General features: G+C 40.0%; 1 protein-coding gene across 2 annotated transcripts in view; it reads left to right on the forward strand.

Moving 5' to 3' along the window:
* LOC124135160 overlaps positions 1–16,694 on the forward strand; it is a 25,455-nt gene extending 8,761 nt beyond the window's left edge. For both annotated transcript variants that reach the window (XM_048396274.1, XM_048396273.1), the window contains exons 3-9: positions 4,926–4,979; positions 5,560–5,690; positions 6,844–7,104; positions 9,099–9,206; positions 10,547–10,582; positions 12,021–12,095; positions 14,373–16,694. In XM_048396274.1, coding sequence (XP_048252231.1) covers positions 4,926–4,979; positions 5,560–5,690; positions 6,844–7,104; positions 9,099–9,206; positions 10,547–10,582; positions 12,021–12,095; positions 14,373–14,450 — 743 coding nt within the window. In that variant the 3' untranslated portion in view covers positions 14,451–16,694. The remainder of the gene's footprint in view (positions 1–4,925; positions 4,980–5,559; positions 5,691–6,843; positions 7,105–9,098; positions 9,207–10,546; positions 10,583–12,020; positions 12,096–14,372) is intronic.
* The last annotated feature ends 1,302 nt before the right edge of the window (positions 16,695–17,996 follow it).

Raw genomic sequence — 17,996 nt, forward strand, 5'->3', positions numbered from 1 at the left:
TCCATTTCTCTATTACCTCTTTTTTATGAAGCACGATTTCATCATTTCTTATGGGTTTTTTTTTACAACTAAACGTATACAGTTTCTTTATCGATATTTGTGTTGGAATAGTTTGGTTCCTCGTGAACAAAACACCACGAAAATATATTGTCCTTACCCACAGCTAATTCTCACCAATTGACCTGAGTTACAATAAAATTAGTGCTGAACATAGCGGAGTTATGCCCCTTTTTCTTTGTACGTGTGTAACCTCTCTGTCGCCTTTGGACGTCATAGAGAAAAATCAGTTTTTGTCATTTACGGGAAGCTATTTTTGGCATTTCATGTTTGTCGTTATACATACGCATATAACTCCATTTGGTATATAGTTATGTCGTTCAGATATCAAGCAGTATTTTGTTCGCTCACAGATTCCGTAAAGCATGTAAATAAAAAAAATCGTCGCACAGTACTTTTATCGGTGTACGATAAAAAGCGGAGAAATTTACTGTTTTTCAAGGCAGAAAAAAATCTCGGGCAACACTTAGAAGTGTATTTTTTTTAAACCGGTTCATTATTTGCAGTTAACTTTACACCATCAAATAGGAAATTTAATATTCTCCACCTCTGCGTAATTTTATAGCCAGAGGTAGATCCAGTGCCGCGTGAGCGCAATTCTCGCACAACCTTCACTTTTCCGATCTTTGGAAAATGTGCGTCAGAAAAAAAACTCGGCATCCAGAGGGATAATAATTTTTGGTATATGTAATTTTCATATTGTCATTTACCGTGATTAATTCATTAGAACCTCACATCAGTGCAACATGAAATAAGTGCCATAATGAATGGTGTTCAAATACTTTTCATATGATATATCAGAATGGAGAAAGTAAAAAGCTAACATACCCATGAGAGTTTGCGAATGATCCATTCACAAGATCAAGAACCGGCCTTGGTTGACAGGGCCGCACTCCTCGGCAAAGTCAATGCTGTTGCCGAGGTCAAAGCTGTCCGTGTCCAGCACGGGCAGCCAGGGGCCACGGACCATTGGTATGGCCCCTGCCTCTTCTTGGTTATTTTCCTCGTGATCTGAAATTTGAAATAATGCTTCTTATTAATAATGTCCTTTTCAATCACATATAAAAGTGCTAAGGGAAAGGATTCCTTGTTAAAAGATAGATATGTATAGTGTGTCCATGCATTCAAATAACATAGGAGCATGGAAAAAGCATGTATGAATCATTCCACTTCACAGACCATATCCTGGACAGAGTAAAACTGTATTATCAAAATTCAAATATCATGAAATTTAAAAGCTTTTCAAATAATTTTGAAGAATGACATGGTTGAAAATTAAAGCATAAGAATTAAGAGGTTGCAGATAAATTAATCCAATCACAATAGTGAGGACATGGTTAGCTTTGTTTATTTGTTTGCCTCTTTAGTATTTTTTTATGTGATGCTTAACACCGAAAAATGAAGGGTTGGAACTAAAATACTTTACAAGACAGGGTAAAATTCCATTGTACTGTTAAAACAATGGGAAGATTTGGAAATTTGTCTACAGATAAGTGAGCTGGTATTAATTTCCATGTCATTGTCCTGATTATATATTTGCAAAACAGTCTAATAGTTAAGGTATCATAAGGACTAGTAGACATTTGCCAATTTTATAGGGTTTTGTTATACTCATCATTATAATATATGGACTAGTGGACTAAAATGTTAGTTTCTATCGCTGAATTTGCAAATTTTCATGGATGATTCTTATCATAATTGGAACTAAGCAACTGCTGACTCATGTTTTCTTGGTGATCAAGGGGAGATAATGTGATTTGTTTATGTCCTATAATATCTCCCTTGGATACATACTTTTTGCAAATTGCTTCATGGAAGTTTGTCATTTCTCCAATGTATTTTATGTTTGTTATCAATCTTAAATTTAAATAAAGATATAAATATATCACATATATATATATATATATATATATATATTTATATATATATATATATATATATATATATATATATATATATACCTATAGACATATATTTAGTTTATTGAAGGAAATGTTTCAGACCCTGTAGATCTAGTGAATATTTTACAACACAGTATCAATATTCATGTGGCAACTTTATTTCCGTCAAGGCTTATATTTTGCTTGTAATTAATATGTATAACCTGTGACCTTTTTAGTTGGGTACAGATTAAACATGTTGAAAGACTTATTTTTCATTACTACAACATAAAGATAAGATTAGGATACATGTGCTCCACATGAATGTATCAATGAAAACTGAAGGGCTTCCTTGAGTAGTCACAGGGAAACAATTGTGTAATCATGATGCAAACATTTCCATGGTGAGAACTAAAATCAAAAGCTTTACAATGATGCTAAATTTTAAAAAAAAATTGGCCATAGCTTCCGCGTCTCCGGGCTACCTGCCCGGTGAGGGAACATTTGTTCAGTGCGCTGACCCCCCAACCCATTGGCGCAAGGACAACAGTCACTTGGTGCAATGCCACTCCCCTTTCCCCTTAGTAAGTTATAGTAAATGTTAATCTACATCATTTAGATATATTTATAACATTTAACATTTAAAATTATGAAACATATTCATTTATTTTTAAAATTTCAAAATAAGTTAGGCCTAGACATTTTAGATTTTTTAGGAATGACTCACTATACTCATTTAAAAATATGGCTTCATGTCCAAAGTGTGAACTAGTGTGTCCTTCAAGATAAATTTAATTTTTAACAAAGACATTTTTCCATTAATATTACTGAGCTTTACCAAAAGCATGTGTAGGCCACATGTAGACGTTAAAACTTCACTACCATGAGAGACTTTCTTTCAAATCAATTTCATGAAATACTAAACAAGGTAGTTTGCTGTTTCTACTATGACTATCATGGTATGGTAGATATTTTTAACATTTTAAACATCACAACTATCACAAGTAGATCTAGCCTACAATTTTGAAAATTGCTAAAAAAATAACAAATTCTTATTCCCGCCATTGCTTTGACACTGACAGTACACCTACTCAATTTACTGAAAATGAATTAATGTTACTTACCGCTTATCTCTTCCTGGGAGTCGGACTCGGAGTCGGAATCTAGAGAATCGACGGATATGTCCGACTCGAAGTCCGACTCCCCCAAATCATCGTCGTCGCCAATTCCCACCGCAGACATTCCTTCTTGGTTGACAGCTTCGATCGCAATGTTGTCGTCTGTCACATGGGGCTATTTTTATCCCTATGAATATTCATGCTCTCGGCGGGAGGCGAACGTTTTTTTATATTTGATTTGTGTACATCGCGCTGATTCGATAAACAAAGCACGAAGATAAAGATTAAAGCATATAATGTATAAATATTTACATTGGATGTCATATTTAACACTGTTGGTGATTTCAACATCGAACTTTATTTTGTTTTACTCGGGCACCTGTAACCTCTGTGACGTGGCATGTCAAAGGTCGCGGGTCACGGTATTTCGTTCCAGACGAACAATCTGAAATTTGCCGCTCTTCCCAACCCCGTTATGGTGGATGATTGAAACCAACTGTCGATGACAGCTTCATTTGTATTCGTGAAATAAAAAAAATTAGTCTTGCAATAATAATAAGGTATTTAACAATAACAAACCGCATGAATACAAAATTTACATACTGAAATTAAACGAAAGATTATTCATAATTTAGTAATGAATTCTACTGTCAAAGAGCTAGCTATTTGTATTTAGACATACGAACTAAAAATAAATATATAGATTCATCGGGGACCGGTATTCAAGTAATTTTAACTGACATTTACACGTTCATATTTCAACATCATATAGTTCTTATTTATATACTTATATAACCAATAAATTATAAATATATTCGACACTGCATAAGATCCTATATGCCGTTGCTACCAACCTACTTTTCAACGTCTTGTAATAAATTGGCTCGCCTCATTAAACATACGAAAACGTGACTTACATATGATCAGTCACAAAACATGAACAACACAGACCCAAGAGGGTGTGTCAAAGTTTACCATGTGCGTTTTCGTTTCTTCTGGGAGACATGCTTTCGACTTTTTTTCTCTCATGAAAAGTACCGCTAAGTGACCTTCAACTTCGGTCGCCATTTTGTTTTAAGTTTCGACTAAAAAGTTGCGGTACCTTTTCTGTGTTTTTGCAGAATTTGAGGTTTAGGAAGCATGAATGGAATTTCTAAGTATACGTATGAATATGAGAAGTGGCACATTTTCACACAGACTGTTTTTAACAGATGTCAGTAGGTATGTATAACTGTATGAATGTTTTTGAATACGCTTTGATATGAATGTGATGAACGAGGCCTTGAACAAATACTGTGAAAAAAAAAAACCCACTCCATTCACCATCGATAAACTGGGCATTTAGTTGGTTTCATTAGCTAATTAATACATAGATGCGTAGATATTTGACCATTTTCAATCTTTTAACCAAAATATTTATGAAGGTTTCAAACATTCCTTCGCATGTGGATTTTCAATCATTCGGTGCAATTTGTTCGAAATGAAAAAATATTTCAATGGCGGCACATTTGAACGAAAGTGTAAACAAGGGGAATTTGACTAACTCCATATGCGTTATTTATTGACAGTAGAGTTGTGAAAATGACACAGATGTGTTGGAAATTTACTCCTTTTTGCGATGATGCAATTGCTATGGGCTTGGGATAATCCAAAAATATTTTATTTCAATTCTTTTAACATGATGTTTCAGAAGGACATATATGTCCCTCTGGCACAGCAACTGCGTTTTGTGTAGGGACATATATGTCCAAATGGCATCCAGAGGGTTAAACAACAGACAAACCAACCAGCCAGGCTTCGATTCCATTTGACAATGTATGTTTAACCAGTCACCGTTTGTCTCTTGTACATTAAATCTCTTTTTTTCCAGGCGATTTTGATCATCTTGTTCCGGAATTGATGAAATACTGTAAAAACGAAAAAGGTGAGAGTGTGGACTGGGCAGTATATGTTGAGTATTTTGTAAGTTTTCAAACGAAATCTTGATTTGATCGAAATAAGAGTTAGAATAAAAAGGTTCGCACCGGCAATATTAAAATGTAATGCTATTTTTCAGGGCATTATCATTTGCAGAAGCCCGAGGTCTTCCATTAACTGTTAAAAAGACCGAGGGCTTCTGCAAATGAAAATGACCTGAAAAATAGCGTTACCGTTATTATAGCTAAAATGGATGGAATATTTTATCAAATATAAAGAAACAACAACATCGGTTTTGAAACATTTACTGCAATCAACGCGAATGTCACTGACCACATTTTACAAATATGGAAACGTCATAGAACAAACCAGATGACGTCACTATAATACGTGACGTCATTTTCTCTACCCTATGACGTCATCTAACAACGGGCTTGATAATGGCCCGTCGTCAAGCAATATGAGGGCATTATCAAGTTACAGTGGCCCGCTCATTTCTGATAACGTGCGGGCGGTTTAATGATAATTCTATCCATTTTAGCTATAATAAAATGTAATATCCATGACATCGTTTGTTAATTTTCAAGGACCAACTAATGGAACTGTTGCTAGAATACTTGGAGAGAAAAATTTGAAATACACTTGCAGAGGATCTGCTTGGTCTTTTCGGGATCTCGACCAACACCAACGGTACGAGCTTCGCCAACTTGGAAGCAAGGTAAGTAGGAGATAAACACGTTGTGTTTTCAATGTAGAGCAAGGTTCCCCACGCGTAGATTAAACCTCGCTAAATTGAATTTGGAACTGGACGCTAACTGTTTGATGTTAGCAAATATGTTGATCGAAGCGTCATTGTTTGGTTTTAAGTGGATCGGCGATCAGAATTTGCGGAATCACCGACAACAACCTTTAAACAAGCAGTTTGTTTACACCGTAATACTTAACACGAACGTATTGCATCACATCCCTTGAATACTGTAGTAACCGCAAGTTTGCATGTTGTAGCCTATAATTGTACATATAGTTAGTTTTGTACACGTATTCCTACTGACAGTGGCTGTAAAAGAAGTACTGTTCCAAAAATATTAGCTTCATATTAGCTAGCGATTTGATACCGCTGATTGAATGAAATACATGACAGAACATAACGTGTATGACTTGAGCCCCCCTGGAATACCTATTCTAGAGGCATATACAATGTATATATAGAGGCATATATACAACAAACGCCTCATACAACGCCTCATACAACAAACAATAGGAACCTTGGTGCCTATACTAACCCAGAATCCCCCACGGGTAGAAATCTTTCCGAATTTATTCTTCACGTGTCGGCTTATCTTTTGGTTCTTTGGTGATTTGGTTTATATTGCTTCGTTTACTACTGATTAGTCTGGTCCAGACTCGAATATGTACAACCCGCCGGAATATCGATTTCAGCTGCAATATCGATGACAGCCTGAATATCGATGTCAGCTGGAATATCGATGTCAGCTGGAATTACGATGACAGCCGGAATATCGATGTCACCTCGAATATCGATGACAGCTGCAATATCGATGACAGCCGGAATATCGATGTCAGCTGGAATATCGATGTCAGCTCGAATATCGATGTCAGCTCGAATATCGATGCCGCTGCAATATCGATGTAAGCCGGAATATCGATGTCAGCTCGAATATCGATGTCAGCTCGAATATCGATGACAGCTGCAATATCGATGTATATCAACAGACGGCCGTAATATAGCTGAAATATTGCGGCGCTAAAAAACAAACAACATAAAAAACTCGTTCCCAATTCATATCATGTTTATGTATCCTGCCCGTTTTAAGCTCGTCCATATCAAAACACGTTTGTGTTTGTTTCAGTTCGTTGAGCGAGTATATTATGAAGCAAAGGATATTGCCAACACCTCTGCCTACATGAAGTACTATTCCACCATCCACTCCTTTCGTCATTGTTGCGGCATTTGCTGTTGCGGCACAACATTCTGCATTTTGCTGATAATGCTAATTATCTGCATAATGGAAGCATCAGATAGGAAAATGGTGAATGGAGACTTTCTTCTAGCCGTTGTTCTACTCATACCTGTCCTCGGAGCAGGTTTGGTCTATGTTGCACATGTACAGGTAAGTGCGTATCACTTTTTTATACTATGGTTAAATGGGGTTCTGTCGGTTTTATAATGCTAGCCCACTGAGATATAATGTCGCAGTTTGTCACAGATAGAGAATGTTTAACGATTACATTTTAATTGGCATGGTTCTTGCTATGCCTGTCGTCAGTGTAGGTTTGGTTTGGTTTGTTGTTTAACGCCGCACTCAGCAATATTCCAGCTTTATGACGGCGGTCTGTAAATAATCGAGTCTGGACAAGACAATACAGTGATATCATGAGATCGATCCACGCAATTGGGATCGATGACATGCATCAACCAAGTCAGCGAGCCTGACCACCCGATCCCGTTAGTCTCCTTTTACGACAAGCATAGTCACCTTTTACGGCAAGCATGGGTTGCTGAAGACCTATTCTACCCCGGAATCTTCATGGGTCCGTCAGTGTAGGTTTGGTCTGCATATGTACACCACACGTCAGTGTAGGTTTGGTCTGCGGTGTACATGTTCAGGTAAGTGCCTGTCACTTCTTAAAAAAACCTATTACTTGACAATGTTCTAAGAACCTCTGGAATATTAATCTCGTTTGCTTTCCCGCTGTATGACGGCCTGTAAATAATCGAGTATGGGCAAGACAATCCAGTGATTGGCATAGTGGACATCGATCCACACAATAGTGCTGCTTGTTCTCGTCCGGGATTGTGCCGTACTAATGCAAGCCGATTGATATACCAGTTGAACACGGATACCCCTCTCAGACAGTTTACTGACTTTGAGCCAGTACCTATTTGTAATGTCTTCTGGTATCCAGGGGATCGAACCACCGACCTTCCGCTTCCCGGCAGAGGCTTTATCCACTACACCACGGAAGCGGTCCATGCTTGATACATGAGGATTCAATGTATGTGTAGGTCACAAGCAGCCAACTGATTGTCGTAAAAGGCGTCAAAATTGATCGTGTGGTAAGGTTGGTTCGGTGCTTGTCATCATACCTTGACGGCGTAGAACATTCCTTGCAATATGAATAACTGGCTTGCTCGGTTCAGACTCGGTTACTTACAGGCCACCGTCACCTAGCTGGAATATAGCAGACTCCAGCGTTAGACATACACACAAATCCACCACATCTTTCAAAACTGTGTCTGAGTGGGGTATTCATGTTAAACTTCGGCATGGTATCTCAGTGGGCTAGCACTATAAATCGGCATCAGTCCGGACTAGTACAAGCAGCCACACACACTAACACACATACACGTGCATGCACGTCGCTTTATAAGTGCAATAATCTTGGACGCGACGTTAAACCCCATTTCACCTCACCTCAGAACAAATTTATTACTGATATGTCCATATCTTACTTTGTTTCCCCTTGTCCATCGCTGATACTTCGATACATTATTACAATAAAATTAGTAAGTGAGTTAAGATTTGAACAATAGAATATTTATATCGCGGCTAGAGACGTTTGCAACTTTGGAGAAATCCACAAACACGCAGATGATGCTGATACAGTTGACCAGCATGTCCGACGAACACAACCTCTATATCTTAGACATCTGAGTCGGACCCGTGAAGATCCGAGGTAGAATAGGTCTTCAGCAACCATGCTTGTCGTATAAGGCGATTAACGGGGTCGGGTGGTCAGGCTCACTGACTTGGTTTGATGCATGTCATCATATCCCAATTGCGTGGATCGATGCCCATGATGTCAATCACTGGATTGTCTTGTCCATACTCGATTATTTACAGACCAGCGTCATATAGCTGGAATATTCTGAACTCGGCATTAAAAAACAAACAAACAAATATCTGAGTCGACTGCTCTCCCCGTATATGTACAATATACGGCATTGCTGCCGACAGAGTTGACGCACGCCTTTATTGTCACACGCCCGCAATCGTTCATGAGTGTGTGTTGTGTGTTATTGAGATTACTTTCGCCGCTCTGAAGGAATGTCATGTCACATGACGTGCTGTCACATGAGCATGTTTGCTTGGTTATTTTTCAGATGTTAAAAAGATTGAAAGCTCGCCTGCAAGCATATACTCTAGGACATGTTTTGAAAACAAATATCCTTGTCAACTATGGATTCTGTCGGCTATGTGGACCACCAACTGTATCCTTTAGAGAAAAATATGTTTTCTGATGGTTGCGGATTCTTGTCTCAGGATTGTGATAATTATAAGTTCAATGTGAATGACCGCACTCACACTTTGATTTACATATTTATGTTATGCCACGCGTTATGGATAATTTCAGAACACGATTCAGAACACATGGCAAATATGCGGACCTCGCTTACGAAATGTCACGCTTGCACCCCAAGTACCAAGTTGCCCGACTCACCATTGTTCTCGGTGCCCTAGGTTTGGTACCTCCCAATCTGTTGACCGACTTTGGGAGCGTACCCGGGTTTGCCGCTAGGAACACAGCAGACACTCTGGGTAATGCTGAAGTGTTCTGATGTGCAGAAGAGTCGTCACATACTTAGAAATGTACCAACCCCACCCCCTCCCCCAGAATACCAAATGGTCTGTCCCATACAGTAATAAGAAGTGGGCATGTTAAAATATTAACTGTCATGAGTCAGTTTAGTTATCAGATTATATACTCAACAACAGAAGTTCCTGTGACACCAATATTTTAGTGTATTTTTCAAACAAGTAAAGTTTGGTTTTCAATATTGTGGCCAAGGCATTACCTTTCAACATGACAACGCTCGGCCTCATATTGCTCGATTTGTTCAGGATTCTCTTCAACATAACAACGTGAATGTCATCCCCTGGCCGGCTCGCTCCCCTGATCTCTCACCAATCGAGCACATGTGGGATGCGATGGATACGCGCCTTCGACGTCAACCACGTGTTCCACAGACACTCTAGGAATTTCGAAACATGCTCCAGCAGATATGGACAGATATCCCACAGGACTTTGTGCGACGCCTGGCCCTTTCCACGAGACGAAGATGTGTTGCTTGCCTCGCAACCAGAGGTTGCTATTGATAACTGTTCCATTTTTACAGCTATTGATTTGTAACTGACATTTTGGCATGTTCATGTTTTTTATGAAATCACGCATTTTCTGAAGTCAGTATGGCAAATTAAACCACTTGAACACTTACATGAGTCTTTTTTATCTGTTGCAAACCGAAATTGTTTCAGATTTGGTAAAAAGCATAACTTTGCATTAAATCTAAATGTCACAGGTACTTTTGTTGTTCAGTGTATTTCCCATTCATGTTCGGAAACAAAAAGTCCCAGAATCCGATAAAGGTTATTTTAAATCATGCTTAATGTCTTGTCGCAAAATTGTGCTTGTCATGTTTTGGCAGCTACTTGTGTGATATGTTAATTGTATGAGCTCAAAATATGGAAAATTATATACACTAAATGATACGGTCCACTCTCAAATCTGCTTCATATAGTTGACAATGGCTTTCCTTAACATTCTCGTCAGTTGAAGGTCATGTATTATGACTTAAAACCATGTATGGTGAGTATGATAGAACCCGTGAAGACCCGGGATAGAATAGGTCTTCAGCAACCCATGCTTGCCATAAAAGGCGACTATACTTATCGTAAGAGGCGACTAATGGGATCGGGCGGTCTGATCTTGGTTGATGCTTGTCATCGTATCCCGATTGCGTAGATTGATGGTCATGATATCAATCACTCGATTGTCTGGTCCAGATTCGATTATTTCAGATTATAGCTGGAATATTGCTGAGTGCGGCGTTAAACAAGAAAAACAAAGTGTATGATAGATTGGTGATGCATATGGAATGTGTATAGAACCCATTCAGTAGAATTTGCAATGTGTAAGACCCGTTGTAATATGTGACACTAGCTGAAATGTGTGACGTCAGTTGCAGTGTGTTACGTCATTCCGTCAGCTGTATTTTGTGACACGAGCTGGAAAAACTGACGTCAGTTGAAATGAGTGACGTCATTCCGTCAGTTGCAATGAGTGACGTCATTCCGTCAGCTGCATTTTGGGACACGAGATGGAAAAGTGACGTCAGTTGCAATGTGTAGCATCATTCCGTCAGTTGCAATGTGTGATGTCATTCCGTCAGTTGCATCGGTGATGTCATTCCGTCAATTGCATTTTGTGACACCAGCTGGAAAAACTGACGTCAGTTGCAATGCGTGACGTCATTCCGTCAGTTGCAATGTGTGTCACCAGCTGGAATGTCTTACGTCAGTTGCAATGTGACGTCATTCCGTCAGTTGCAGTGTGTGACACCATCTGGAATGTCTTACGTCAGTTGCAATGTGGGACACCAGCTGGAATGATTACGTCAGCTGCAATGTGACGTCATTCCGTCAGTTGCGATGCGTGACACCAGCTGGAATGATTACGTCAGTTGCAATGTGTGACACCAGCTGGAAAAACTGACATCAGTTGCAATGTGTGACGTCATTCCGTCAGTTGCAATGTGTGACATTAGTTGTCATGTTTTGTTTTGTTTGTTTGTTATTTAACGCCACACTCAGCAATATTCCAGCTATATGACGGCGGTCTGTAAATATTCGAGTCTGGACCAGACAATCCAGTGATTGACATCATGAGCATCGGTCTACGATATGCACCAACAAAGTCAGCGAGCTTGACCACCCGAACCCTTTAGTCGCCTCTTACGACGAGCATAGTCGCCTGTTACGGCGCTGCTGAAGACCTATTCTAACCCGGATCTCCAAGGGTCAGTTGTCATGTACGATGTCAGTTGTAACGTGTGCCGTTAGTTGTCATGTGTGACGACAGTTGTAATGTTACTACATTTGTAATCTGTGACGTCAACTGTAAAGTATACAGTCAATGGTAAATGTGTGCTGTCGTTTGTAATGTGTATCGTCAGTTGTAATGTGTGACAGTTGTCATGGTACCACGTCCATCCTTCACTGCTAACCCACGTGTTATCTTTCTTCAGAAATACATATGTGACATCATTTACTGGGCACGTGAGGCTGGTGAAACTTTCCCGGAGAGAGACAGAGACAGAGAGGTAAGGAATAGTGACATGAAAAAGATAGTAGTAGAAGCGACGAAAAGTCTGTATATTGTACGATTCCGACCAGATCATAAGCTTTTGTTTATGAATCACTGCCCAACAGGTGAGCGTATCTTGTCCCACCGGTTGCTCCCGTCACAAACACATGCAAAGGCAAGTCAATTGTTCATCTAAAAAAACACAATGGTACAAGAGAAAATATGGATAGCATCGGACATCATTTTTGTCATTGATGCGTCTTGTTTGGAATTGTCCTGCGCATGTCTACCATTAAAACCTTTGAAGTGAGTGAGTGAGTATGGTTTTACGCCGCTTTTAGCAATATTCCAGCAATATCACGGCGGGGGACACCAGAAATGGGCTTCACACATTTTACCCATGTCGGGATTCGAACCCGGTTCTTCGGCGTGACGAGCGAACGCTTTAACCACTAGGCTACCCGACCGCCCCTAAAACCTTTGAAAGCTTTACAGAGGCCTTGATAAATTTGGAATGGAAGTAGGCTGATACTCTGATATTGATTGATTCATAAGTTTGTTCACAAACGTGAACAAGAATGGATACCTTATGATGTTATTGTATTGATTGAAACAAAATTGTGAACATGATAAATGTTAAAGATACATACATGTATTGTAAAACACATACAACTTTCCTATAACATATAACATTTAAATGGTGCGGTGCAGATGGATGTAAATATAATTACATTAAAATCTTCAGCTGACTGATTATCTTGAAAAAAATTAATCACCCCTTTGAAAATGCATGTATATACAAGGAAAATAGGCGAATGCATACCTTAGACAAATAGACGAATGCCTATAGGTTTTAGGTCAAACAGGTGAACAGATGTTAGGAGATTAAGTATGAAATGCCTTGAATGAAAAAAATACACCGGCGCCCGTTTCTTCAAAAATCGAAACTGTTTCTAAAAGGAATATAAGAGTAAAAGGTAACTTACCGATGCTGAGTGAGTGAGATGGGTTTAACGCTGCTTTTAACAGTATTCCAGTTATATCACGGCGTGTCAGCTTAATGTGGGAGGAAAGCCCGAAGTGATGCAGGTCTCAGACGTTTACCGCTTCGGTGAAACCCACGAGCATGGGTATGGTGCTGACAAACCTAGAAACATAATCGGGGCGAACCGGGATTCGAACCCATAATCATAGGCTTCTGGCGTGCCCAAGGGACGCAACTCTGCACAGCGAATCGCGGCGCCTTAGACGAATGGGCCACCCGTGCCTCCTACCGATGCTGAGGCTGTGATTCCAACTAAAATAAGTGTGTCATGTATGGAATCGCAGTGAGGTTTTGGGGGTTTCAGAGCGGTCGCAAAACCCGTTCGTTCGCAACCAGTCTTCTGAACATGCACAAAAGATTGTCCGCGACCAGTCACTATATGGCTGAGATACTGCCGATGTGACGTTAAATTTTAACTCACTCACTGTCCGCGACCGATTTTGTCGCTCGGAGGTTTATTGGTCTCCTTGAGGTCCCCAAGTGGTGTTATTTTAATCGCAGATTGGTTTCCTCTGTGCGGCGATCTTTTTCATCTTCGCAAGGGTGTTGACCCTTTGCAACCTAGTGGCGACCGTGTGTCGATCAATCGCCGTTGGGTTTGCAACTTGTCACCGTCTATAAAAAGACCTCTCTGTGCATTGCAGCATCATGTTGTCATAAGTACTCAATTATTTCCATTCATCACAATGGTCCGTAAAGGCAGGGAAACAAAAGAAATTGTAGAAGAGACAATAGAGACAATTGCTGTGGTGCACAGGTCTGCTACAATTGAGCCAGACCCAACAACATCTCAACAAAAGAAGAGGCGTATACCTGATGAGGTGGCAGAGCCAGAGATGTCCGATGTTGACAGGCTCTATTCTGATGTAGCCCCCGAAATCACCGCGACTATTTCTCTCCAACTCTGCCATCAGATTCTCATAGTCTCCTAGAGCTAACTGTGGCCTTCTTGTGGTCCAAGGTCTCAGCCAATACTGCCTTCGCCTTGTCCTCATTCTTCTGTACATCATCATGGCAGCAACTTAAGCATATGTTGCTTGTCATCATGATATAATCAGGCACGGTGGGGTAGCCCAGTAGTTAAGGTTTTCGCTCTTCACGCCGAAGACCCGGGATCGACTTCAATATGGGTACAATATGTGAAGCACATTTCTCTTGATCCCCGCTGTGATATTGCTAGAAAATTGCTAAAATAGCGGCGTAAAACCATACTCATTCACTATTCATGAATTTTATTTTTAATTTCAGGATAAAACAAGAAAAGCTGGAAAAAACGAAGAAATTATGACCTTCTGTTTGATAAAGGATTTGAAACGAGTGTTGTAAACAGGCATCCCACATTACACAAGAACAAGTGCATCTGCGAATTGCTAGAAAAACAGGTGCGGCAAATGTATTGTAATCAAATATGAACCCAATCCATGTGCATATATTCTCACCATGACAATTCCGTTGAGGACCACGCCCAAGCATAACCTGCTTGCCATGACAGCCTACTAAAGAGAACTTTGTGGTTAGCTTTCCTGAATATGTGTCACTGTGCCCTGATGGCGAAGATCGTTGCCAATGTTTTAGTCACTGTAATGACTGGCCCAGACTTTTCATTTATAGTTAGATAAGTTTGAATATTGACGACACCTTTCAAAATGCTCAGATTCAGTGATTTCTCAATACCGTATTCGACGTAATAAGCGCCCACGGCGATATTTGCTAATATATTGGCAAATGAACAATCCCAATTGGCACCCCTTCCGATTGATCAATGTACACAAGACTTATGTTTTCGCGAATAATACGCATTCGTGTGTTATATGCACCCTTATTTATGGGCAATAGAATTCTGGAAAAAATATATCTGTCGTACATAAACATTTCAGGCTGTCAGCATAAACCGCGATATTTATCTTTCAACTTTTTTTTCACCAAAATAATTTTCTAATAAGAACCCCCTATTTCTAATTTTGAGAGCGCCCTGGGCGCTTATTACGTCGAATACGGTATGTTCTCTTTTTGCGGATACCAGTGCGCCATGGAATCCGAAGATGACTCTTGCCTATTCTACTCCATCTTCGCGAGCCAAGAGAGTTAACTGACTTTAAAAGTCCAGTTTCCACCCTTGTCGAACTAGGCTGGAATTCCTGGGCTCGATCGTAGCGCCACCAGTGGCTATTACGAGTTATGTCCTTTCTATGCGTCTCCTATTGACCAATCAGATTCAACCTCTCGTATCACTTGCATTTGTTTCAAACAAAACGGTGGCGTCCAATCAAGACGATCAATATCTTTTTTGTGATAAAACGAGTCTTACATCGCGAAGTGCATCAAATCACGTGAGCACCTTGATTAAAAACATGAAAAGATTTAGAAAATATCTGTTGACAACGAGCTAGCGGTGCACATGGTTTGCAAATCCTGCAGTCGACCGAAATCTGCATGACACTCTACGAACCGGATTTCGATTTCGGTGCAACTGGACTTTTATAGTCAGTTAACTCACTTGCCTTGGGAAGATGATACTACTCGAACTACAAGATTAATATGTATTAAGACGTTAAATATACCTTTCTTTGAAGAATATAAATATATTTAAACAGATCGGCGCACAGCATTGATAGGGAGCTTAATATTCAATATGAGCCTAGACGCTTTTGTAACACACCACACCAAGTACTTGCAGCTGGGACTTCATGTTGCTGTTGCATGATGCATAATGGAAGTGTTCAAGTTTGTTGTACAGTGAGTGAGTGAGTTTGGTTTAACACCGCTTTTATCAGTATTCCAGTCATATCACAGCGTGTCGGCTTAATGTGGGAGGAAAGCCTGAAGTGATGCAGGTCTCACGAACGGATCTGCACTTTGGGATAATAGACGTCACAGTGTACATATTCACTACCACGTTAGATTAGTAAGCTTTTGGATTAGGCAGTTGTTGGGAGACTGTAACCTTTATCCACATCAATGACATATAATGCTTGAAAGCTTAGAGGACACTGGCAAAAACAGTTGGGAATCCGAGCTTCGACATTTTTGATTTTCTGCTGGTTTTGCTTATGTTTGGATCTCCCAAAATGTTGGAGATAAAAAATAACTTTGTACCATTTAAAGCAAACTAATTGCCCTGGCATGATTCAATAACACCATCAATATTCCTATGTCGTTATGATGATGTAAATTCCAATTTACAACCCAAACCCATTTTTAATAATTCTGTATGTTTAGAAGATCTTTGAACAATTTACAAATAAAGCTACCACAAAGGGGATCTGCAGTTCAGGATGTAATGTAAAAAATATATAATTTTGCGAAATATGTATTTTACCAAGATTGTAAACAAGACCTTGTAAATATTTTATAGTCTGAGCAGCAAAGTAAAATCACGGCTGTTGCTATTAACTTAAAGCATGTTTTGACGTGTCATTTTTGTAATGTTGAGTTATGTCCCTTGTAGGTATTTTATCTACGCTTCATACATTTACTTTTACTGTTCACGACTGGAAGCTGACGTAAAAGCATTGTATTTGTACCTCTTGGCCATTTGGCCTTCATAGAGAATAAATCTGTCTGTCTGTATGTCTGTCCGCGGTTTCAAAACTGTAAAATCTCCAAGTGTGCGTTCCTGTGAAACTAACAACAAGACTGAACACAAACGTGTGGATGGGTTTGGTGGCAGAGCCAAGACGGAACCTTGGGTGGAGAGTGAATGCATGGAGGTTGGAGGATTTTGTGATGTATAAACTGAACTCAAAAGGCTGGCGGCCTCCCAGGGAATTTTCTTTAATTTGTTGCACTCAGTACAAAACAAGCTGTGTGCCACACGACCGCCTCCGTGGTCTAGTGGTAGAGCGTCCGCCCGGAGAGTGGAAGGTCCGGGGTTCGATTCCCGGCCGCGTCATACCAAAAGACGTTAAAAGATGGAACTTGTTGTAACCCTGTCTGGCGCTCGGCATTATGGGTCTAAAACAAGGACTGGTCGGCTCGGAGTCAGTATACTGTGTCTGAGTGGGGTATTCATGTTAAACTGCGGCATGGTATCTCAGTGAGCTAGCACTATAAATCGGCATCAGTCCGGACTAGTACAAGCAGCCACACACATACACACACACACGTGCATGCACGTGGCTATATAAGTACAATAATCTTGGACGCGACGTTAAACCCAATTTCACCTCACCTCATCTATAAAATGATCCCATGAAACGGAGAGCCCATACTACTGTGATAGATGTTTCCCGGTAAAGTGTGGTTTGAAAAACTGTAAAATATCCTTGTATGCCCTCCTATAAAAATCTGGATGTAAGTGAATGCATGGAGGTTGAGGGATATTTGAAGGCATCAACTTGACCTTTTGGGGTTATTTTCTTGCTTTTCCCTTACCCTATGTCATTGTGGAACACAGTTGGATGTCGAAGATTGCAAACCAACCAAGTCACCAAGCCTGACCACCGAAACCATTAGCCTCGTGATACAGCTGATAATGATCAAACTTCGTTATGAGACGGAGCCTTGTACTCTTACAATATGGGTGTCTGTGGTTGGACCTTTTTTGGTTAGTTTCTTGCTTGTCCCTTACCCTATGTCATTGTGGAACACACTTGGATGTCGAAGATTGAACAGGTTGCTCTTGATCGACCTTCCCAGTTTACACGACCTCTTTTCTGTCATCAAAAACACATACCTTTGAATCGCAAAATGTTTGTTCTATCAGTACGAGGTAGTTTTGAGAGAGTGAGTATGGGTTTACACCGCTTTTAGCAATATTCCAGCAATTTCACGGCGGTTGGTAGCTTTGAGAAAGAGTCGCATGTCCCTATTGGGTAAGATGTTTAATTACTGTACATATGTATTGTTTGGAGCGCGGGGTCCATCTGTACT

Source organism: Haliotis rufescens, unplaced genomic scaffold (genome assembly GCF_023055435.1).
Source record: "Haliotis rufescens isolate VD_foot unplaced genomic scaffold, xgHalRufe1.0.p SCAF_15, whole genome shotgun sequence".
In the NCBI taxonomy this organism is placed as follows: Eukaryota; Metazoa; Mollusca; class Gastropoda; order Lepetellida; family Haliotidae; genus Haliotis; species Haliotis rufescens.